Source organism: Colias eurytheme, chromosome 24 (genome assembly GCF_061535395.1).
Source record: "Colias eurytheme isolate Ceu_HAF_F1 chromosome 24, ilColEury1 Martin Lab GWU primary, whole genome shotgun sequence".
NCBI lineage: Eukaryota > Metazoa > Arthropoda > Insecta > Lepidoptera > Pieridae > Colias > Colias eurytheme.
In genome coordinates, this window is record NC_143003.1 from 6,674,938 (window position 1) to 6,700,036 (window position 25,099).

The 25,099-nt window shown below is 34.5% G+C and overlaps 2 protein-coding genes across 2 annotated transcripts; one reads left to right on the plus strand and one right to left on the minus strand.

Annotated features, from left to right (window-relative positions):
* Nucleotides 1–1,469: 1,469 nt before the first annotated feature.
* Nucleotides 1,470–20,688, minus strand: LOC149898025 (facilitated trehalose transporter Tret1-like). The gene is made up of 4 exons (XM_090115876.1): nucleotides 20,630–20,688; nucleotides 3,881–3,929; nucleotides 3,461–3,596; nucleotides 1,470–3,040 (listed from the first exon to the last, which is right to left on the minus strand). Exons 2-4 carry the CDS (start codon nucleotides 3,902–3,904, stop codon nucleotides 1,701–1,703), a joined length of 1,500 nt encoding a protein of 499 aa, XP_089972002.1. The 5' UTR covers nucleotides 3,905–3,929; nucleotides 20,630–20,688; the 3' UTR covers nucleotides 1,470–1,700.
* LOC149898026 (uncharacterized) lies at nucleotides 12,097–21,247 on the plus strand. The gene is made up of 3 exons (XM_090115687.1): nucleotides 12,097–12,108; nucleotides 12,453–13,010; nucleotides 21,149–21,247. The coding sequence occupies exons 1-3, from the start codon at nucleotides 12,097–12,099 to the stop codon at nucleotides 21,245–21,247; spliced, it is 669 nt and encodes a 222-aa protein (XP_089971813.1).
* The last annotated feature ends 3,852 nt before the right edge of the window (nucleotides 21,248–25,099 follow it).

Sequence of the window (25,099 nt, forward strand, 5' to 3'; positions counted from 1 at the left end):
ACCTTAATGAATATTTAACTTCTATTAGATGTTTTACTGCAGTAAAAAGTAGCCCAGGTCACACTCTTGCCTCCTTACTATCTTCAGACTCAAAAATCACACCATGAAATCGCTTCAAAACGAAGAGAAAGAAGGACAAACACACAGTCGCACTTTAGAGTTTTTATTAGGTAATATGATAAGTGTTAGGACACCTTAGTTACTCTTTCAGTAGAAGAAAGTACGGTAGGCCTAAAAAGAACACGTTTGACATTCCATCATCCATATATCTAATAATATATACTAGTGAATCATTTCGTGAATTGTTATGATCCTTTATTTTTGTAGGATGGCAATTTTCTCCGCCATTTTACATAATTCCATTCAAAAAAAGATAAATTATATTTACAACTGTAAATGTACAAGTGTAATGAGTAACCGAAAATGGCAATTTTAATCCCGCTGGAAATGAAAATTCAGGATAATAGGTTTTGAGGGTGATATATGTATAATTCTGTGGTATAATTTATAGGATTTTTTTTAAACAAATAAATAAAATACGCAATATTTTGTACTGGTTTATTTCATCAACTTACAGGGCAGTGCGAACTATGATTCACTAAAATAATTAAAATACTACACGGTATAAAAATTATCACAAATTACATAGGAATATCACAAACGAACTGCGACATCACAACTTATTCAATATATTTACATAATATATTATGATTGAATTGTCACTAAATAAATCAACCATAAGGCCCATATCCATTCAAAAAATATGTATCTACTTATTTAAAAACTGCTACGTGGTAAAGATCAGAATAACTAATAAGTAATTATTTATTAGTCCTTTATCTATACGAATATTTTGTTTTATTCGTAATATAATATTATTGCATTATGCATAAACATTTAAATTATGCTCTAATAATGCATAACTGCAGTTACAATAATTTATCCACGCACATCGTGATCTTTATTCACTTTAATACATGTTTATTCATTAAAATTATTCATTATATCGTCAATCAATAAGAATGTCTATTAAATACATTAATATACTAAAATCTGTATTTTATGATGAGTGATGACTGATGACGGATGACTGATCAGTGAGGACCAAGAAGCTTATATCTAATACACTGGAGATTGCACTATGACCATTAAATTGTAACAAGAAAATATGACGTGCAATCTCCAGTGTATTAGCTGATATAAGCTTCTTGGACATAAGTGATAAGATTGACAGTTAGCAGAAGCGAAATGTGTGGATAAAAGCGAGTGGACTAATTATAATTCTTATTAATTTTCGTATACTTCTACTTATTAGTTGTTTTTCTTATTTAACCTAGAATAGAGATTATTATTCAGAATATTAGGCTTAAAAAATGGGACCTAATGTTGATTTATTTAGTGACAGCAAAACATCTAAAAGTTTAGCTTAGTTACCACAAAATATCGTTACAATACTGAAACAAAACAATTAACATACAGATATACATAAAAAAATTTGAGCGTAAAAATGTATCCAACAATTCGTTTTCACCTACAATATCAAGTCTGATATCACTGAGATTTTAATATAATATTTAAACAATACTCCAGTAATATTAAAAACAGTCTAAGGCTGCATTATCGTTCTCATACTAAAATAATCTAAAAATATGTTTAACATATTTTTTTTCAATTTATAAAACTAATAATCTAAACTACATCTAAACAGCATTAATTTCCTTCTTTTCCATTAAACTAAGTTGTACTTCCCTGTCCGATTTACGAATTCCTTTAAAACTATTTTCGATATCGATCAGCGTTCTATCTTTCGTCTCTGGTAGTAAAAAGTACATAATTATTAAGCATATTGTCAATAATGCTGAATAGACTAGAAAAGCACCTTGTACTCCTATCGTCGAGTACAAATGTGGTGCTGTTTTCATAGATATAACAAATGACGGTGTTAAAAATGAAGTAGATAATGTTGATCCCAAGCTTCGGTAGGCTAAAGGAAAAACTTCGCCACAAATAACCCAATTCAAAGGTACAGCGCCTAAACAAAACGACAAAGTATACGTTATCATTAAAACCATTGGTACTGTATCCAATAACCAATCTTGTGTAATAATTTCAGCGTTTCGCAAATATACAAATACAGATACAGCGGTTAAGGACAAAACTGTCATGGCTCCACTTATGAATAAGATCGTTCTTCGCTTATATTTTTTCAGCAAGAAAATAGCTAGGAACGCACAAATGGTTCTGAGGAAATCTATAACAGTGAACTGCCAAGTCACATCTGATAGGCTTTCTTTGTTTAAAACAGCTTGAAGGATAACATTACCATACGCTGGTATCATGTGCGCTCCGCCGAATTCAAATACTACAAGCATACAGATAGCCACTATAGATGGCTTATAGAACTCTTTCTTCTTGAAAATCTTCAACACAGTCTTCAATGAATTAATTACATATCTTGAAACAGACAACCACGAGTATTTATAGATCTTATTCCTCTCCGTTTTCATATCTTCCTGTGTCTCTCTTTCTTGTGCTTGAACCATCTTTTCGAATTCTTCCCTTTGCTCCTCTCCATCGCCTCGAACCCATTTAAATGCCTTTTTGGCTTCTTCAAACCTCGATTTTGAAACTAGCCAATATGGTGATTCTGGGGACAGCATTATAATAGCCATAGATATAATAGGGAACATAGAACAAACTACAGCCGTCATTTTCCAGGATAGATATGCGCCCCATACGTGAGATAGCAATATGCCAAGGCCAAGGGATATTGCGAACGTGCCAAGAAACGCGCCCCTGTATCTAGGTTCTGTATATTCAGCTACAAGGATTGCAGCGAGTGGAGTCCTTAGTCCTAAAGCTAGCCCGTGGAGTAACCTGGCCAGTAGGAACATTGGAACCGAGTTTCCCAGGAAGAAGATGATCCAGCCGAGCAGTGCGGGGATGGTAGAGATGAAGTGAGACTTCTGTCGACCCAGTTTCCACATGAAAACTGGGGATATGAAGTTTCCGACGATACCCATTAAGCCAACAGATGATGCTGGAAAATAAATACATTACTGATTAATACTGAGTTAGAAATGCATTTCAAAATAAAGTATTGATTTTCTATTAACTTTTTAATTATTTTAATACATAATTGAGAAAATGAGTAAGTTAAGAATTATTTATTATCTATAATTAATCGAGAAGAAAAACTTGAAGAGAACTTTACTAATTCTTTCACATTTCTCCTTCTTTACAGATTTTTATGCTGTATGTTTTATAGCAATATGGCTTTTTGTCATTTGTGGGTTTCGAACTTCGATGAACCATAATTTTTTTTCCACGATTTTTCTTGTCTCTGTGCTGTTTTTGTTGTGATGTATTCTTTTTCAATGGTTCTTTGTGCTATTTTTTTGTATGTGTGTGTTATGCTGTCCCTGATAACTAAATGTTTCTATCTTATTAAATAACCCACCAATCCAAGAGGTATCGTGGTCAGTCAGCGTGACCGGGCCGCCATCTCTGATCAACTGCGCGAACAAAACTGCTGGGTAGCCGTGTGCGCATCCATGACCCATGATGTTGAGTGCTGCACCGGATACCACGAACGCCTGGAAAAAGAAAAACATAGATCATCATCATCAGCCCATTATATGTTCCCAACATAACATAGATATAGTTACATATTATTACTATGTGGCATAATACTACATTTAGGTACCTTATGTGTTATGGTAGATGAATGAATGTCAATATTCATGTAATTTATATCTAAGTCGAGATTGGAGTCCCGAAAAATTAAAGAACATTTTCAAACTCACTATTTTTTACTTTTTTGAGCAATATAGATGGCATAAGGATGGCATAAACACAAGTTAAAGATTATAAAAATTACCTGTTTAATAAAGGGCTTCATCATTTTCGACTACATGTAGGGCACAAATCTGAAAATACAAAAAAATACATGTTTCACAATCAAGTCATCATTTATACCTATTCATTATAAAAAAGTGCTCGTAATTAGTAATTTCATTGAATGTATTTCTCATAGATATTATTATTTCAGGAAGATTTTACAATTTAATGTGTGCCAGTACAGAAAAGGTACGGTGAACTTTTAACTCTTTCTAAAATTGCATGCTTCCACTTATTTCTCTTATCTATGATTACTACATCTTGTAAAATATATCGGTAAATTTGTATACAAAATTAATCGGTCACAAAAACGTAATTTCTTCATAAATTCTCTAACATTTTCCTCGCATTATAAAGCTAATTCAAACAAAATGAGGCCTAGGACTTAAAACTTAATTAGGCTTAAAATTAAACGATTAAATTGAGAGAACCTATACAAAGGACGTAATAAATTTGCATAATAAAAAATAATAACTCGTAGGTAGTTGCGCACGGCTATAATTAGTTTTTAATTTGTGTAGTATTCATTTTATGACTCGAGTAGTCGAGTCATGCTATCGAATACAGATTTATGCCTCTGTACACAGATGTTATGCTAAGCGGGAAATAATGTTAAACTGTTAGTTTGTTACAGGACGAATTAGATAAGATGGTCAATAATCAAATTAGCAAACCTGCGCACATTTTTTCTCCAAATATTTAAAAATTCCTTATAACCAAAAAAAAATAGAGAAACAGTGAAAATTTGTAGAAATGTAAAATAAAAAAAAACGTGTAGGAAAATTAATTTTTGTTTTCTTTAATCTACTACGATTATAAAGTAGGTACATGTCGGTTTGACGCCGCGGCCGGCTTACGGCCTTACGGGCCACCCTGTATACCTACTTACTATAAATTTTTGGCCACATCCAGTAATCCTTACTGATAAAAGTCAAGATTAAAATTGCCTACCTGCTAATAAAGAGTTTATTATTATTATTTATTAAAAAGCAATGACCCCTTTTACACTACAAAGATTTCTGCTGTACTTGTATTCCTCTCACACTTTATTAAAGTATTCATTCATTCGATTATCGCAATGTTTCGATAAGATCAGCCGAAACGTGCTTTGCAGCTTAGCTAAATATGATGTGATTTCATCAACATAACCAAATATTTTGATAAATTTTCTGAAAATCGTTGAAAACGTCCAAGATTTTCATTCTGTACATTAAAAGTTTTAGAATAGATTTGCCTTAGTCCTAAGTGACTACATCCTAGTAAATGCAAATTAACGGAAACAAATAAAAACAATAGACCAATACTTATGTGCAGGAGATACACCGAAGTTGATAATTCACGATGAAATATCGTTACTCCATAATTTACATAAGCTGAACAGAAGAAAAATCAGTCAGAGGAACATTTAAACTTTGATATAATAATATCATTATGACTTCAAGCTGACTGCTGACAATGAATGACTAAAACCAGGCATGGGCTAGTATAGGTCTACCAGAATCTGATGGCATATTTATATTTAAGGGCTTGGTCTAGTAGTGCAAACAAATGCATCCTGTCATCCTATATGTAAATAATACAAATGTACTAAGGGAAAGTTGCTCCACTTAATTTTTAAAAATTAAATCATTCGTATGCATAATTTAATATTCGTAATAAGTACCAAAAATGACAATTTGAAACAATTTTCGTGAAAATTACACCGGGTGATTTTTTTTTATCAGTACACAAAATTTGCGAATACTTTCTATTGATATCTTCAACTTCATGTTTATATAACTGATCAACTTTTACAAAGAAATTTGGACGAAATATAAAAAAAATAAGCTTTCCATACAAAATGCAGAACTCTATACATTTTTTTCGACCTAAGTTTCTTAGTGAAAGTTGTTCAGTTTAACTAATAAAACGGATAAACAAATTTTGTATATACTAAAAAAAATGTAATGTTTGTGTTAAATGAAAACAAAAGATATTTATTTCTGACTAGCTTCCGCCCGCGACTCCGTCCGCGCGGATGTCAGTCTTCGCGTCTTCTACAGATTTATTATATTATGTGTAATACATATATAGATTTATATTGATAAACCTAATAAATCTTTTGCTAGCATTCTGATGCTTTATCGGTTGCACTGGATTTATCTCTTTTTTTCAATCGCTTGAATGATATAGGATGGGTCCTTGATGGGCATCGAATGCTGAAGTCTCGAATCAATCAATTCTGACAGTAGGCAATTTATGTAAAATCTTGATAATGGTCCATCATTTTATTTTGCCTTAACGTTACATACTTTTTTATATATTCTATTTTTAACGAATTATTCACTCCAGTCCAAACAGCAAATAAGCAGACTTCTGCTTCTGCAACGTTTAGTTGTCCCTGAATTTAGAAAAAATAGTCATGATTCTTATCTATGACAAAAGTGTTATTTTTTGCATTGTATTTCAAATATTAAATTTTTTTTTAACCGCATCTTCCGCATTCATGTCTTTTGCCGGAATTAGACATTTAACTTCTACTAGTCCCATTTTCCCTTTTTTATATGGGAGTGTATAAAGTAAATTTTTTAGATATTTCTCGTTATACTTTTAAAAAGTTATTATTGTCATTTTGCTCATTAGGTAAAGTAATTTCGATATCAGTTTTAAGTTTTTTGATACCTGCAATAATAACGTCATAATCGCCTGCACATACTTATCGAATATCGATTACACCCTGTATACAATCCACCATCCACATTCATAATGTTTTCCTGTCCTCCTCTCCTTTACGCTGTTCACCGATACATTTGAAATGAGTAAATCTGCTACCACTGAAGGATGTTTCATTGTGATGTAAATTTTCACCACTGTTGTCGATTATTTGTTTTTCATTTTTAATCAGCAATTGGGAATCATCAGTTTTGTTTTTTGCAGATTGGTGATGTACCCTAACAATACGTCGAAAAGGGAAAGCATCAACGAATTATCGTTTTCGTCCTCTTTTTTTATTCTTCGCGTCTCTGTTACTTCTGTTTGTTTAGTTCTCAACACCCACTGAATTTTCTATGTTATTGTGATCTTCCATTACATCTGAGTTTTGATGATGTGATGATAATCCATTCGTTTTAATATTGGTACTTAGAGTTGGTAGACTAAACTAAAAATGGCGGACTAAATTTGTCAGCGCGTCTGTAAGATCAGAATATAAAATCAACATCCTGTATTTAAGTTACAAAATTAATAATCAAACAACATGCCGCTACGTTGAAAATGACTAGAAGAAAAAATTAAAACACCTCGGATCAATTTTGGAGTAAACAAATCATTTTCCCCGTATGGGGATTTCCCCGGATGAACTTGGGAAGTTCAAGTTCTCAATACAAGTTTATATTATATTTCGTATTTCTCAAACGAAAAATAAACATTTTTGGAACTTCAAAAAAATTATATTATAAGAAAATTTATGAGCTTACTTTAGTTTTAAAGAAATATATATCCCTTTACTGACACCCCGTAAAATAAAGAAATTGTTGCCAATCACCTTTGCAATCTATTTGGTTTCATTAACTTTATGTTTGAAGATAATTTTTTTTCTAGTAGTTACACGCGTATTTTTTTCGTTTATTTTCCATATCGAAATCAAATGTTTAAAAATACGAATATTTGCACAAAACTAAGATAAAAATAATCAATTAACAAAAATATTAAATTTAATGAAGTAGAGCAACTTTCACTTCGGTATGAAGGAAAATCGAGCGTAGAGCACACGTCAGAACGCTCCGGCCCAAGGAGCGCGACTAAAGAAATTCGCTAGGATTTTTCCTAATTATTTTAAATATTTTTTTAATATTTAAAGAATTATCAAAATTCAAAAAAAATTTTTTTTAAAGGATTAATACTCATTGGTCTTCAACCAACTCGAATAAATTAATGGAAAAAATAACTTTTAGCAGTATTTATCAATAGATTTTGTAAGGCAAAAAATGGGAAATTTAATGAATTTATAACGTTCTAATTAAGAAAATCATAAGTTTTTCGGCAATTTTATTCAGCAGTTTTTAATAACGACTATATAAGGATAATAATGCGCTGATCAGATTGTGTAAATTGTAATCGGTTGCAACGTAGTGAGTGCACAAACTTAGCTCGAAATGTCTTTGGGGGAAAGAGACTTATCTTGAAGGCCTGATTAAGGTAACATAAAGTAACTTTATAAATGTGAAAAAATTCACGCGCATTGCGTATATAACACTAATTGATAAACAAGAAAAAAAAAATCAGTTTATCATTTCATTAGCCGGGAAAAAATTGTCAAATAACTTGTTGAAAACGCAATTTTGCTAGACTGCAGCCTTAAGAAATAAAAGATTTTCATGTGGCAACTTATTTGACAACTATCAAATTGGTTGTCAAATTATTTGTCTTTTTTGCAGTTGATAAATAATTTTTTAGGATTTTGCCTAAAAAATCTTCGAAAATGTCGAAAAAGCCGCTGTGATCACAAGCAAGAGCTGTTGTTTATAATGTGTATAGAAAAATATTTGATGAAGAAGGGTCAAACACATCACAATTTTCAATTTAAAAGATTTTATTGGTAAATTGGACTTACCCGCTTTGATACTTTCAATTAAAAAATATTATATGTAGGTAACTATAATATTGTTTGTTGATTGGAATATAATTTTATGAAAACTTATTACAGGAGTTTCCAATACGGCTATTCATCAAGTCCAAGCTGTCCAAGTCAATTTTATAATGTGTGTATCTGTTAATACTTACGAAAATAAACATAGTTTTATTTTATTTTTATTTTATTTTATAAAAAATTATAAGCAGTCTAGTTTTCTATCGATATAACATCGACATTTTCACATGGCATAATGATAATGAACATATAAAACATATATATTTTTATTACCTGTATAAAAGCAATATGTATATTATACATGTAAGTATGTACCTACATAATATTAAGTGGATATCTCATTATTAAGTACAGTATTGTCCACTTATGCAATGTGACTAATGATATTGCGAACAAACTAAAAAATAAGCAGTATCAAGATCGTTCAGTCCATTTTCCCTAGGGTTGCACATTCAAAATTTTGATTTCCCTAATTGCCATCAGATTCTGGTTTACCTATATCTAATCTGTGGCATAGGATTCGAACCTCTACCACAGAATATTATACAGGGTGTCCCACTATAGGTATACTAAGCGCGAAGTGACTTGTAGTTTTATATACACTGATCACGTAAAAAAATACTTAAACAACAAAATTAAATCAAAATTATTTTGCAAAATTTTTCCTTAAAATCCATGTTTTCTTCTCTAGCTTCGCGCAGCCGGCATATAATACCGCTTCGCTAATGTGAGCATTGTGTCTATGAAGACATAATCTTAAACGATAGCTCATATGCGGGTGGCAAAGTTTTGCAGGTTGCTTGTTATGGGTGTACACATAGAGTTTTAAGAATTCATCTATTTAAAAAAAATGCGTCTGTAATTTTATAAGTATTTTTTACGCGCTCAGCGTATGCAAAACTATAACCTCCTTTGAGCTTAGTATACCAACGATGGGACACCCTGTATAATAGCACTGTACACGTCTTATAAACTAAACAGTCAAGTATATGAACTGCATGAAGGTGCAGGAACAAAGGCTTTGTGTTGTAACAAGGCTGTGTTCTGCATTATTTACGAGTATATTGGTTAATGGGGTTGTAGTTACGCAATGACTATTGTCATTTTGTGTTGTAGTGTTGAACGTTATTTCGATTTTTTATATTTTAATACTAGCTGTACCGGCAGTTTTTACTGTGGTTGAAAATTAGATGTTGACCCATTCGATCTTCCACAAGCACACAAAATTTCATGAACATCGGTCCTGCCGTATTGGAGGAGTATGGTTATTAACACTATGATACGAGAATTTTATATATTACCTAATACAGAGATAGGAGAAGAGATAATACAAGAGTGCATGTTTGTGTTGGGAAGAGATTATAGTTTTGTGAAACGCATTTCACCACCAGGCATCGCAATGCCTATCATAAAAATATATTGACGAACAGAAGAAACTGTGGGGTCTTATAAAGTTATAAACTAAAAAGTAAGCATGTAATTTTTTCCTATATAATTTGTATCAATTTAGAAATAAAATAGATATTAATTTAAATGATGAATAAAATTCAAGTTAACACTTATAATTAATTTAAATTATTTTTGTTATTTTAATTAATGAGTACTTTTTGTGTGATATATTGATAAAACATTTGACTTGATAATTTGATGGTATGTAGTTACTGTATTCACTTTTTTATGTTATTGTAATGATTTAAATGTTGTGTGCAGTTTTAATTGGGTTGTAATCTTAATATTGTTTAATTTAGTAAGTTGATGTAAATGTTCTTGGATTATATATCCTGTAACTGTGCCTTATATAAATAAATAAATTTAGATCATTTTTTTATTATTTTTGTACGTCGAGCTGTTAAGTTTTGCTCGTATTTTGCTTATTATTATAATATCTATAGTAAAATAAATTATTATAATTATTTATTTATTTAGGGGCAAGGTTGGGTTAGTCAGGCTTTGTCATTAAAAACGGATATAACTTTAGCAGATTGTTCTGACTCGAGAACTAAACTATTATTATGTTTCAGGTTTTCCATTCATTTCGAGTAATTACTTTTAAATCGTGCGGAAATTCAATTTTGCTATTAATATCTAATAATGATTACTGAAAAAATAACCTTGATCTAGCAATCAGTGTGATTCATGATCTGACTCTTTTAAAGAAAAAGTCGGAACACGCGGTAAATAGTAAAAAATTTTGTATTGTAGTCGACATATAAAGTATAAACTATTTTTTGTAGAAACTGTTTCGAAATTTTTGTTTGGCTCGTTGTTTGGATTTTCTTAGAATTAACTGAATAAATATTAGTGCTATGTGATTTAGGATACTAATTATAAATTAAATAGAGAGTTACAGAGTCATTTGGAAAATTGCGCTTTCTAGAGATTTATTATCTAAATATTATTTTAAACAAATTAAGCACACAAACCAAGCCAACTCATTTTACTAAAACGAGTGAGACCTTACTTGATTTGGTATGTACCAATGCCGCCGTTTTAGATACTGACATAGACCACATCAAAGATTTAAGTGGCCATGCACTTGTTTCATGCACTTTTAACCTCAAGATCGACAAGCCAAAACCAAAGTGGATTTCATCAAGGCCAATTAAAGATATTAATTTAGTAGATTTCAATAAAACCCTGACATCCATTGACTGGGAATCCATTTGTAGTTTAAATAGTGTAAATGACAAAGTAACCGCTCTAACTGCATCTATTTTATATGTTTATGACCTACATGCACCTAAAAAGACTTTTTGTATAAAATATAAATATCCTCCTTGGTTGACGTACAATATAAAATTGATGATGAGACGCCGTGACGAGGCTCAAGATACTTTTCGACAATCTAAGCAGCCTTGTCATAAAGCTTTTTACACCGACTTAAAAAAATATGTAAGCTCCGCTATTTTTCGTGAAAAAGCAGCATATTATGACACTTTTATTAATGCAAATATTAAAAATCCACAAGTATTATGGAAACACATAAAGGCTCAGGTCAATGTTAAGCAAAAGTCAGACTTTATCCTCCCACCGCATCTCAGCGACCCAAACAAATTAAATGTCCATTTTCTTGACATACCTGGACACAATCATGTACTTCCACAAACACTTGCGCACTATCAACTCCGCCGACATTGTAATGCTACGTTTGATCTAAAACCGGTATCTCAAGATTCTATAGTAAAGGTTTTACAAGAACTAAAATCACAAGCTATTGGCGTCGATGACATTTCACTAGATATGTTCCATCTAACATCTAAAATAACCTTAACGGTGCTAACGGATATCGTTAACAGTTCCATATCATCTAATATCTTTCCGGAATTATGGCAGCATGCAATTGTTAAACCTTTACCCAAAAAAGAGAACCCGTTAGTTTATAAAGATCTCCGTCCGATTAGTATTTTGCCCTGTTTGTCCAAGGTGCTTGAGAAAGTTGTTTATAAACAATTGATGGCATATCTTGAAGATAATAACATACTGCCGGATTTGCAATCGGGTTTTCGTAAGCACCGAAGTACTGCTACGGCTGACAACTGACGTGCTGGACAATATCTTGAATGCGCATGATGGCGGCAGGGGTACGTTGTTGGTATTGTTAGATTATTCACGTGCTTTCGATACTATCAACGTTCCATTGCTCTTGTCTAAGCTTTCTTTTTATGGTTTCAGTTCGCAAACGGTAGCTTGGTTCAACAGCTATCTTAGTGGTAAACGGTGCCAAACAGTAGCGGTGAATAAAGAGGATGGGTCTGTTTCTTTTTCAGAATGTACAGCTGTTACGAGGGGTGTACCGCAGGGGTCAATACTTGGGCCCTTATTATTTATCCTTTACAGTGCTGATATTTTTAGCTGTATACATCACTGTCAGTATCATGCCTATGCTGACGATATACAATTGTACATCTCTTTCGATCCTTCACAGACATCAGCGTCCACCGCAAAACTGAACAGCGATCTAGATCGGATATCAGCCTGGTCTCGTGAGAATTCGCTGGTGCTTAATAAGGAAAAAACGAAATACATGATTTTAGGTACTCCTAATATGGTCCGTAGGATTGAGTGCGAGAATCCGATCGTCACCGTCGAAAATAGTTCAATAGAACGCGTCAACGAGGCTCGAAACTTAGGAGTAGTTTTTGATGAAAATCTTCGGTTCGAAAAGCACGTAAATACAACCATTGCAAATTGTTTTTATCGCCTCAAGCTGCTGTATCGTATTCGGGAACACCTGAACGTCGAAGTACGAATCCGACTATGTGAGAGCTTGGTACTCTCTAAGTTTAACTATGCCGACGTCATGTACGGGCCAAGGTTACTGCGTCGTAGTAAGAACGCGATACAGCGCGTTCAGAACGCTTGTGCGCGTTTTTGTTGGGACGTTCCCCCACGGTCCCATATTACTCCGTACCTGATGGAGGCTGGATGCTTAAAAATGGAAAGTCGTAGGCGGTTACACCTCGCGTCTCTACTTTTTGGAGTGGTAATGACAAAGGCGCCAAAATACCTCTATGACAAGTTAGCATGGATGGGAGAGGGCAGCGTTTATGCTACCCGTTCCTCATTTTGCAAATTGGCTATACCAAGGAGTGTCACAGCTGCTTTCAGGGGAAGTTTTAAATACTCCGCAACTAAGTGTTGGAACAATCTTCCACCACCAATATTAAACTCCATGTCATTAAACTCTTTCAAACAAAAATACAAAAAATATTTATTACATGAGTTTAAATTCCAACCTTAGTTGTGTGATGGGTTTAACTTTTACTAGGTTTACAAATATTTTATATTATGTAGGTATATGATCTATCTGTCTATATTATGTATTTATTATTATGATTTAATTTTAAACATTTATCTATTTATATGTCATGTTAAATTATCTAAAGTACATGTTTTTGCTCTTATTAGTTTACATTATATCATAATATTATATTTTTGAACGCACTGCCGCTCCAATCGCTTCAAAGAGGGGCCACTGAAAATCAGTGTTGCAACAGCTGCGTTGCAATTTATGCTGAGTGGCTACCATTTTGGCTCCACTTCTTAATTTTATATCTTTTAATTTAGTTATATATATTTTAATTTTACTGTGTTTGAATTGTATTGTCTTAATCTAATTGTATTGTGTGCGTGTTATTTTTTTGTGGAGTCAAATAAATGATCTTTCTTTCTTTCTTTCTTTCTTTCTTTCTTAAGCGATTTTTATTAAACAATTATTTAGCTTAGATTTCTTTCATATTAAACATTTACCCTTCCGAAAAATTAAAAGGAATGGTGCATGAGGAGTTTAAAAAATAATCGCGTATTATCCTACTAATATTATAAATGCGAAAGTAACTCTGTCTGTCTGTCTGTTACGCTTTCCCGCCCTCTCAACCGATATTGATGAAATTTGGCACAGACAATCTTTAGACCCTGAGAAAGAACATAGGCTACCTTTTATTGCGAAATATGTACCACGGGCGAAGCCGGGGCGGACCGCTAATTGAAGCATAAAAACAAAATTATAGAAGAGAACAAAGTGCTAATAAATTAAGTAATAAATAAAAACAAGTTTTTCTCAAATCAATTACTCTATTAGCATCCGTTAATTATTGTTATTACGTTGAGTTATTTAATATTAATCATCAAGATGTAATTGATGCTAACAATTTTTTTAACGAAATAATATTTTACACACTTTTCACCTGTAAATACATATATACATAGTTATATAGGGCGATTTAGCAGATTGATATTTATTTTAAAGAAAGTTAGTTTGTGTATTGCCTTTTCAAATTAAACTTATAGATTTCCAAAATGGGATATAGGGCGCGCATTATCGGGCTGTTATTTTTTAAATTTGCCTAATCTTTGCAACAATACAATTCTAAATACAGAGCAATAGTACCTAGTAATACTCACTATTCTTCATTAATTACAGATACTCAGAATCTTTTTTTTTTAATTAACACACGCATTCAAGTATAAAATTACATTCGTATTATTAGCACAAGACGTTCGGAAGTAACAACAAATAGATTAAATAACTAAATTAGAAAAATGTCTTCATGAAACACTCTTTAAAAAAAATCATGAAACTATTGTATTGTCACCGACTCTTGTTCAAAGTTTGAATGGAATTTGTCCGTTTAAAGTGGTATCGAGTTTATATGATGTTAAAAATTTAAAATAGACATAATTTTCTAAACATTTTATATTATTGAACGTTTCCGTATCACAAGTAATTGAACATTTTAGAACGATTGCTCTTTTGACCTTGATTATTCAATAGTTTACTTCATTCCTTCCTTCTTATGATTTTTTATCACGTTTTGGAGGGATTTTTTTCAACTAATCTTCCCCGATTCAGTTCGCTGACTTTTCTTTATATTATTACGTTCACGTAATATCGTGACGATACGACCGGAACGATAAACTTTTTATCGATTGTAAGAAGTAAATGGAATTTGCTGAAATGCTATTCTTAAATTTTTTTTGTTGTAGTCTTTCACTTTGTATAGAAAAGTAAAATGAATCAAAAATAGCTTTACCTATAAAAGTGAAGTATTAAAATTTAAAATGTATGCAAAAAACAAAGCAACGACTATGCTTAATGACATTCAGGCAAGACGATGAACATTACTTTTAAAAACTTGACGAGCTGTCCTTTAGTCATTCAATTGAATGTCGTCGTTCAATGAACACGCTAGTCATTCAATCAAATAGCAGATTCAACTAGATGACTGCGACATATTCAAAACATTATATTGTTACGAGGTATAAATAAAATGCCTAAAACATATTTTAGACAATACCTATATTTCTTAGACTGCCTTTTAGTTTTCATTAGAGAAACCTTGCAATTTTCACTGTCAATGTCGATGTGCGCACGCGCACATGCTTACGTATTATTTTTTGTCAGTATTTTATTTCTATTATTTGTATACGTAGTATATTATTATTAGTCTGTGCTATTATATTATATCTCTTCAATTCAAAGTTGCAGAATATTGCAATATTTCAATCCCGTAGGCGAATTGTAATTATGACTATTTATTTCTCTTTAAGATAATTTTTTACACCCTACAAAATATTTTTACTGAATACTAACAAATTTAAAATCTTGATCTGAAACTTTTATATGTATTAATTATGCTTCCCATACAATTTTATGATCTTTAAATTATCCTGTTAGACATCCATACTAATATTATAAATGCGAAAGTAACTCTGTCTGTCTGTCTGTTACTCAATCACGCCTAAACTACTGAACCAATTTTCATGAAATTTGGTATGGAGATATTTTGATACCCGAGAAAGGACATAGGCTACTTTTTACCCCGGGAAAGAGGATAGGTTTTATCCCGGAAATCCCACGGGAACGGGAACTATGCGGGTTTTTCTTTGACTGCGCGGGCGAAGCTGCGGGTGGAAAGCTAGTTATATGCAATATGTAATATCTCCAGACCTCTGGTATGCAATAAATCTAACAAAACCTTGTTATTAAACCAAATAATTTATAAATTATAGGATTCTTAACTCATTCTGACGCCATTCTTGTGTGGCATTTATTAATAGTTTTAATTATCCTAGCCTCGCTAAGTAAATAAACTAACTTTAGAATAATGTTCAGTCATACAAGATTAAAGATAAATGAATGAAAACGTGTTCGTTAAAATAAATATTGTGAGTTCAAAGATTATGCAAGAATTTGGATGCGGTTTCGCCCGGATATTATAAGGGACAATGTCGTTTAAATATAAAACGTAGGCAAGTACCTACTTATATAATAAAACTAGCTTTCCACCCGCGCCTTCGCCCGCGTTTTCAAAGAAAGACCCACATAGTTCTCGTTCCCGTGGGATTTCCAGGATAAAACCTAACCTATGTGTTAATCCAAGTTACCCTCCACATGTGTGCTTAATTTCATTGTAATCGGTTAAGTAGAATTTGCGTGAAAGAGTAACAAACACACACACACACATCCTCACAAACTTTCGCATTTATAATATTAGTAGGATAGGTCATAGGATAGGATAGGATAATGTTTCCTATCATAATAAATATAAGTAGGTACTATCACAGTATTGCGCGCCATAATAGAATATGTAAGTACCTAATACCTATGTATAATAAAATTATTACACAAAAAATACGACTGCGTCGTCCTTTCGCGATAGTTAATGCAAACTCAGCGTGATTGCATTAAGCGGCCCGCGTCGCCCGACCCCCCGCCAGTTCCCCTCCGTTTCTCTGCACAAGTACATTCGTCGCCATACTGTAGGAAATATGGTAATACTGTGGGTACTATCTTATCATTCTTTTTTAACATAATCATCTTTTTAACCTCTTGCTTCTTAATTGGGGTCAGCACAGTCATCGTTAGTAGTTACATAGTTATATAATGAAACATTTTGTCAAAATTTAAATTAATTGAGAAACAGATTCACTTCGAGATTTTTAGGAAATAATTTACGAATAGGCGGGTACCCACACAGCGAGTAGCCTCGAGAAGCATTTTCTTCTCTACCTCGTAGACACTACACGGAAAAGCGCGTGTTAGGCCTTTGTCACACTTCACGGAAATTACTAGAAGTCCTACTAATAATATTATAAATGCGAAAGTTTATGAGGATGTGTGTGTGTGTGTGTTTGTTACTCTTTCACGCCAATACTACTGAACCGATTACAATGAAATTTAGCACACATATAGAGGGTAACTTAGATTAACACATAGGATAGGTTTTATCCCGGAAATCCCACGGGAACGGGAACTATGTGATGTGGGTTTTTCTTTGAAAGCTAGTTAATTATAAAATGGTTAAGCGGAACGACCGATCTTTCGCGTAGTGTGCCCGCTTTTCGTATTCTAAATGCAATAGCATGTATTGGCATGCCGTCGCGGAAGATCCGTGACGTAATATCCGTCAAGTGTGGCAAAGGTCTTTCTGTGTAGTGCATTCCCACAGACATACAATGTGTATTCCTCAGCGAAGTAATGTCCACACTCCACACAAATCGAGCGCTTAGGAAAGCAATTTCTTCGCAAGGCTCCTCGCTCTGTGTGGATCCGCCTAATCCATACTAATATTATAAATGCGAAAGTAACTCTGTCTGTCTGTCTGTTACTCAATCACGCCTAAAGTACTGAAGTGCAATAATCATCGCATTGTAATTATAACGTATTACTGATTATATGTGTAGAATGTGAAAATATAATAAGTTTCTGTGATATAAAAAGAATAAAGTTATGTATTTATATCGTTGTTTTATTTTTAAACTAGTAGTTTATCCTTAACTGACTTACCATTGAAATTTGCAAATTACGAATAATATTATACCTAGTTGAACTTATTCGAAATTTATATTTAATACTAGCGGTCCGCCCCGGCGTCGCCCGTGGTACATGTTTACGTTTTCTCTACATAAGAACCATCCTCGTACTTCAAGGAATATAATAAAAAAAGAATTATCGAAATCGGTTCAACTTCAGCCGTTCTCGAGTTATGCGCTTACCAACACATTTTGCGATTCATTTTTATATATATTTAAATAATAATAGGTAGGTACGTGCATAACTTTCGATTGTACTAAATTAGATATTTTTTGTAGTTGTTGTTGTCATTGTAAAGTTTGTATAAAGAAAATTTAACTGGAACGGAAAATTTTAATCCGAGCGGAGCAAGGGTACTCAGCTAGTTTTATACAAATTCCAAGGTGGAAATTGTTGATTTGTCAGTTTAATTTTAACTCCATATCGTACAAATGTATTATTCATTTATCTATTATATCTAAGTAGGTACTATAAAAGAATATACCGGTCGAATTGAAGCTCCTTTTTTTTGAAGTCGGATAAAAACATCGTAACACTACTATAGTTTTATATTATCTATGGTTATCCGTTTGCACTCATATTCCTTCTTAATTGTAATAATTCAATAATTTATAAGTAAGCAGTTATGTAAATAAACCAAATGATTGAATTTTAAATATTTGCACATGCTCAGTTTGCGCAAACAAATGGAATACTTGTTCATTTTTTGTATTTTTCACATGGAAAGTGTGTTTGCTTATGATAAATCTTTTTCGGATATTGTCTGTACAAACAAAACTGGGTAAACGAGATCATATCGGGAATTTTTACTTGTAAATTGTAATGTTTATAACAGCTAAAAAAAATACGTTACTTAAGTTACCGGAAAAGCGGCAGTTTTTTTTTACTATACTCTTTTTAAAACCATTTATTTGATCTTAGTTCTTACATCTGTGTTAGACAGGTGGAATTAATGGGGAAAGCTTCATAGGTATGGGATATTTTCTTAACATAATGAAGACATCTGTCGTTAAGAGCTATGTATCTAAGCGTAGGTACCTAATTCAGGTAGGTGAAGCGGGGGCGGGTCACTAGTTTTTTTTATAGATTAAACCCTAAACTTTAATTTAATTAGATTAGGGGCTAATTTTTTAATCCTTGGTTAATACTTATTCGTCGAATAACGTATTACACTACCATTTCAAAAATGTATTTTTTGCCCGTCTTTGACAGTTTACGGGTGACATTTTAATATAATAATATTATCGTGTAATACTTTATTGGGCGGATAAGTTTTAACCATGGATTGAAAAATCGGCCCTAAAAAAAGGTTATACAGTTGAACCTCGATAACTTAAACCTCGATAACATAAAAACCTCTGTAACTTCACAAAATAATATGTTCCCTTCCCATCAGAGCCCAAAACCTCTTTAACTTAAAATACGGAACCTCTATAACTTAAATAAATAATCTCTGTATTGGCCCTCAATAACTTAAAAAAATGTTTCCACAACCTCTATTACATAAAATTTTTTGTCAATGAGTCATTTTGAAAGAGTTTCAAAACAAAAGGTTTCGGTATTTATTGCTTGCACGTGTTTACTATGTATTGTTTACGTAAACAATACATTACCTATTGTTTGCTTTATCGAATTCTTCAAAGCTTTGTGGCGGTTAGCAATATTACAACGACTTACTTGCATCATAAGTTTTTGATCATTGTCCTGGAAACATCACTTTACTTACTGTGTGATAAAACTGGCTTAAAATAAGTCCAAAAAGTAAACTAACAACCCTCACCTACGCTGATAAATTAAAAGCTATAGAAGCAGTGAAAAATGGATAGACCCTTGATAACTTAAAACCTCTATAACTTAAAATATTTTGTGTTTCCCTTGGACTTTAACTTATCGAGGTTCTACTGTATTATAATGTGCAGACCGTTGTCTGTCTAATTTTAGCCAAATAAATTCAGTTTTTAGAATAGTAGGTACTAGAATAATAGTGAGAAGTTCATATTTTTTTCTGTTACAAAAAACTGCGGGCCATTGGAAGGAAATAGGAATAAGTAAGTATAACGATTTAGTTAAATTATTAGGTTACTACAAAAAGGTTTTAAAAATTCCTTATCCATACTAATATTATAAATGCGAAAGTAACTCTGTCTGTCTGTCTGTTACTCAATCACGCCTTAACTACTGAACCAATTTGAATGAAATTTGGTATAGAGATATGTTGATACCCGAGAAAGGACATAGGCTACTTTTTATCCCGGGAAATAGGATAGGTTTTATCCCGGAAATCCCACGGGAACGGGAACTATGCGGGTTTTTCTTTGACTGCGCGGGCGGAGCTGCGGGTGGAAAGCTAGTTGTTTATAAACCCGATCTTACAAAACACAATGATTTTCTATTTTGAGCTCTTACTTCGTAAAGTCAACATTTTAATTAAAAACATTGTTGTATTATGATCTAAGTTACGTTGAATCTTGGTACGTAAATCTTAAATTAAATGGCATATTTATTAAAATAATAGATAACAATTTGTCAGTTAATTAATTACCTGAATAAATTACTTTCCTCTTTTATCAATTACTGCAATTATTTAAGTAAGTATGATAAATTTGCAATGGAATATTGAATAAAAATTAAATTATTAATTAACAATAATTATATTTCAATGTTATATAAGATTATTCTCATTTTGAACTTGACATTTTTGAAATTATAACTGATGAATGAAAATTATGTTTACGATTTTCCTTAGGATAATTAAAATGAATTACAATAGTTTATGCAATATTTACCTCTCAAATATTATGATGTTTTCATAAACTATCGCACTGATATTCAAAGCATTTGACTTATAGCACAGAATACGTAAGACTAGGCTGTTGCCGAGCTACCATTAGCTTAAGTCACATCAAAATGTCCTTGACAATGGGCTAGTGAAAAATTGGTTGTTTCATTTAGGCTGGCGACAAACGAGGCGTTTTATGTATCTAGGACCGCCCAGTTATAGTTTAAATAAGTATATTTGAAGAATGTTTGACACAAACGGAATTTAAAATGTGAGAAATTGTGATCATTAGGTACTATGTGCAACGTATTTTTTGATCCATTATTGTAGTATACAGTTTGCTCAACTCCAACTTGAGTTTATATATTGAGAATTAAAAATAACTCTGTAAACTCTGTATATTCATAGTGGGGTGTAATGGGGCATTTTACGGTAGGCTCATTGGACATTGGAAGTACTATAAGCCACCCTTTTGTGAGGGTATAGTTCTCCAAAAACCGTAGATGTTCCATAATCCTCTCACCAGTGGCTCCAAGTAGCTGTAGTGCATGCAGCGGCCACACCCCGGAAAACCGCGTTGGCTCGCGGGCTAAACCTGGATGAGCGGGACCTTGTTAAGGTCTAAATCGCAGACACCTCCTGCACAGTGCACAAAGTCTATCTCGGCGTTGAAGGCAACCATAGCAGATATGCAGCGGACCTGGCGGATTCGGCGAGATAGCAAAGCAAGGTGGAAGGCTTAGGGCGACGGTTGAGGTGCCAAGAAATCGTCGGCCAGACACATCATCCAATCTCTTTTCCAGTCGTAGCGGTCTCCGTTCCACTGGGCTCAGAAGGGAGAGGACGAGTGCGTGCAATTGTAAATGCGCATATACTCTTGCACCTTAATATATCTTTAGCGCAATGGACTGCTATTCTCAACGGACTCCGAGATGTTAAAGACCTATGGCGATGGGTAGAAGTAGAGAGGTCAGGTTGTGATGCATACCTGGCTTTGTCGGAAACCTGCACATAGGCGGCTCGGATTATGATGGTCGCTCCTGTAGTTGCACCTGGGATAACAGCTCAGGTTCGGCAGCGTACCGAGTGTCGAAGCAGCCCTATTTAGGGAGACTCTGCTTCCCCCGCTTAGCCGGGGACGGGACTAGAAAAGGTGTCCTAAAAAAGTGTTTATCCCACAACTTGATGGGTGGTAGTAACCACGGCTACCAAGGCATCCCAATTTTTCTCGTGGTCGAAGAAAAATAAAGAACCATATTACAACATCATTAATGACATTTGGCGCATGGAATGTACGCACCTTACTCGACTCAGACGTAAATCTCTGTCCAGAAAGAAAGACTGCCGTCGTAGCTCGCGAACTCAGCCGTTATAAGGTGGATATAGCTGCACTCAGTGAAACACACTTAGCTGATGAAGGTGAGCTTGTAGAACAAGGCGGTGGGTACAAATTCTTCTGGAAAGGGACCCCTTCTACTGAACCCAGACGCTCTGGCGTTGGATTTGCTATAAAAACCCATATTGCAAAAAGACTTGAGGAGTATCCAGTGTACATATCAGATCGCATCATATCTTTACGTTTACATTTGAATAATAACAACTTTCTAAACATAATATGTGTATATGCGCCTACATTGGATAAAGACGAAGAAACTAAAGGAAAGTTTTATGATGAACTTGCTCAGACACTTGCCAAGATTCGTCTAAGAGAAAAAGTTTTGCTTATGGGCGACTTTAATGCTCGGGTTGGCTGTGATCATGAGGCGTGGCCCAAAGTTTTAGGGAAACATGGCATTGGCAACATGAACAGCAACGGTCAATTGTTGCTGAGTTTATGTACACAGTTTAACCTGGCCATTACGAATACGCACTTCCAGCTCCCAAACAAATATAAAACTACTTGGATGCACCCTAGATCACGTCACTGGCATCTGATAGACTACACAATTGTACGGCAAGTTGACATGTCCCAGGTCCTTATAACTCGCGTAATGCGTGGTGCTAATTGTTGGTCAGACCACCGACTAATAATAACAAAGTTAAGGCTTCGCATGCGATACCCCCGCCGATCCGGCAGAGTAAAACCCAAAGGTATAAATGTGGACAAGCTTTGGGATCCTGATGTTCGTCAACAGTACGTAAACATATTAAAGGATGATATCCAGTCAGAGGATGATGGCGATCTTTTATCTAGTTGGACCAAATTCTCATCGCGCCTTATTACAACGGCCGAACGGGCGTTAGGTCTCATTAAACGAAGGAATGAGGACTGGTTTGACGAAAATGATGCCATATTGTCTGAAGCTTTTTGTCGCCATCGCACTCTTCTAAGACAGTTTGACCATAATAGGCATCGGAACAACCATTTACTGGAAAAAATTAAAAAGAGTGGCTCTGACCTCCGGAAACTGACAAGAGACACCAAAGACAACTGGTGGTGTCGTAAAGCGGAATACTTGCAGTGGCTTTCCAGCACCCATCAGCTAGGGGAATTTTACGCTGAACTAAAGAAATTAATAGGAAAAACACCTCGAAGCAGCGTGCCCCTCAGGTCTCAAGATGGCACTCAGCTCCTTGTAGCTAAAGAAGAAATTCTAAGGCGTTGGGCACAATACTTTAATGAATTGCTCAATACTGATCGAGCACTAAACCTCCAATACATTAATTCTCTTCCTTCTTTGCCACAAGTTCATAAGCTAGATGAACCACCGACGCTACAGGAGGTAACTCGAGCTATCAGTGGTCAAAGCAATAAAAAGGCGGTTGGCGTGGACAATATACCTGGCGAATTGATTAAATACGGTGGCGAGGAGACGCATACTGCGATGTGGAAACTTTTTGTACGGATGTGGGATGAAGAACTCCTCCCGCCTGACTTTAAAGTCTCTCGTATATGCACTCTGTACAAAAACAAAGGTAGTCGTTCTGACTGCAACTCCTACCGTGGCGTGTCGCTCCTCTCGGTACCTGGTAAAATCTTTGCTAGAGTTTTGCTCAATCGTCTTCTTAAGTTATCTGAAGAGCTTCTCCCGGAGACCCAGCTGGGTTTTCGTCCTGGCAGAGGAACCTGCGAAGCTATTTTTTCTGTACGACAGCTTCAGGAAAAAAGTCGCGAACAAAGACGACCATTGTTTCTTTCCTTTGTTGACTTGGAAAAGGCTTTTGACAGTGTTCCTCGCGAGGCATTATGGACGGTACTGAGCAAGGTCGGTTGTCCGGAGAAGTTTGTGCGGATAATAAGGCTTCTTCATGATAATATGAGTTGTTGCGTCGCTGTTAGTGGAGAGCAATCCGATTCCTTTTCTGTCACCTGCGGTGTCAAACAGGGCTGTGTTCTTGCACCAACCCTGTTTGCGATCTACTTCGCGGAGGTAATTAAGGATTGCATAGATTCGGTCCCTGTAGGAGTATGGGTAAGGTTCCGAATGGATGGGAATCTTTTTAACTTGGACAGACTGCGTGCTCGCACTAAAGTCTCCCATACCATAGTAACTGAGATTATGTATGCGGACGACTTGTGCTTTATTACTGACTCCCCTGATTCTCTCCAAGGGCTTATGACTGGTCTTGGTGAGTCATGCAACAAGTTCGGTCTTAAGATTAATGTCCGAAAGACCGAAGTTATGTCAACAGGTTCAATAAACCAACCCTTGACGATCTATCTTGACCAAGACGTACTAAAGCCAGTAGAGAAGTTTAAATATCTAGGCAGTCACATATCTTCTACTTGTGACCTTGATGGCGAAATAAATGCTCGGATTGGTGCAGCATCGGCTGCTTTTGGCAAACTAAGACGAAAGGTTTTTTGCTCTCACGACCTGAAAATGGCAACAAAGGTCTCGGTCTACAGGGCTATAGTCCTACCCAACCTATTATACGCATCGGAGACTTGGTGTCTCTATCGAAAACAAATTCGCATGCTTGATCGCTTTCACTTGCAATGCCTGCGGGATATATTAGGCATCAAGTGGACGGATAGGATCAGAAATACGGAAATACTTCGTCGCACTAACACCTTTGGCATAGAAGCATTCCTGATGCAACGGCAGCTGCGATGGTGTGGCCATGTTTTCCGGATGCCTGACGAAAGAGTAGCCAAGCGCATATTCTACTGTGAGCTACGAGAAGGTAAGCGAAAACATGGTGGACAACTCCTTCGATACAAGGATGTTCTAAAGCGGAACATGAAAAAATGTGGGATCGATTCCTCCAGATGGGAGGCATTGGCTAATGATCGATCTAAATGGAGACACCTTCTTAAGCAAAACATCAACGCTTTTGAGGAGATACGTTGCAGAGAGCTAGACGCCAAACGCGATGAGCTCAAAGCCCGACCACCTGCGGCAATCAATTATAATTATTGCGGTGGTGTTTTGACGTGCCCCAAATGTGACCGTACATTTTTAGCAAAAATTGGCTACATCAGCCATTTACGTGCGCATGAAAGGGCTGACCCGCCGTGTTGACAATAATAATT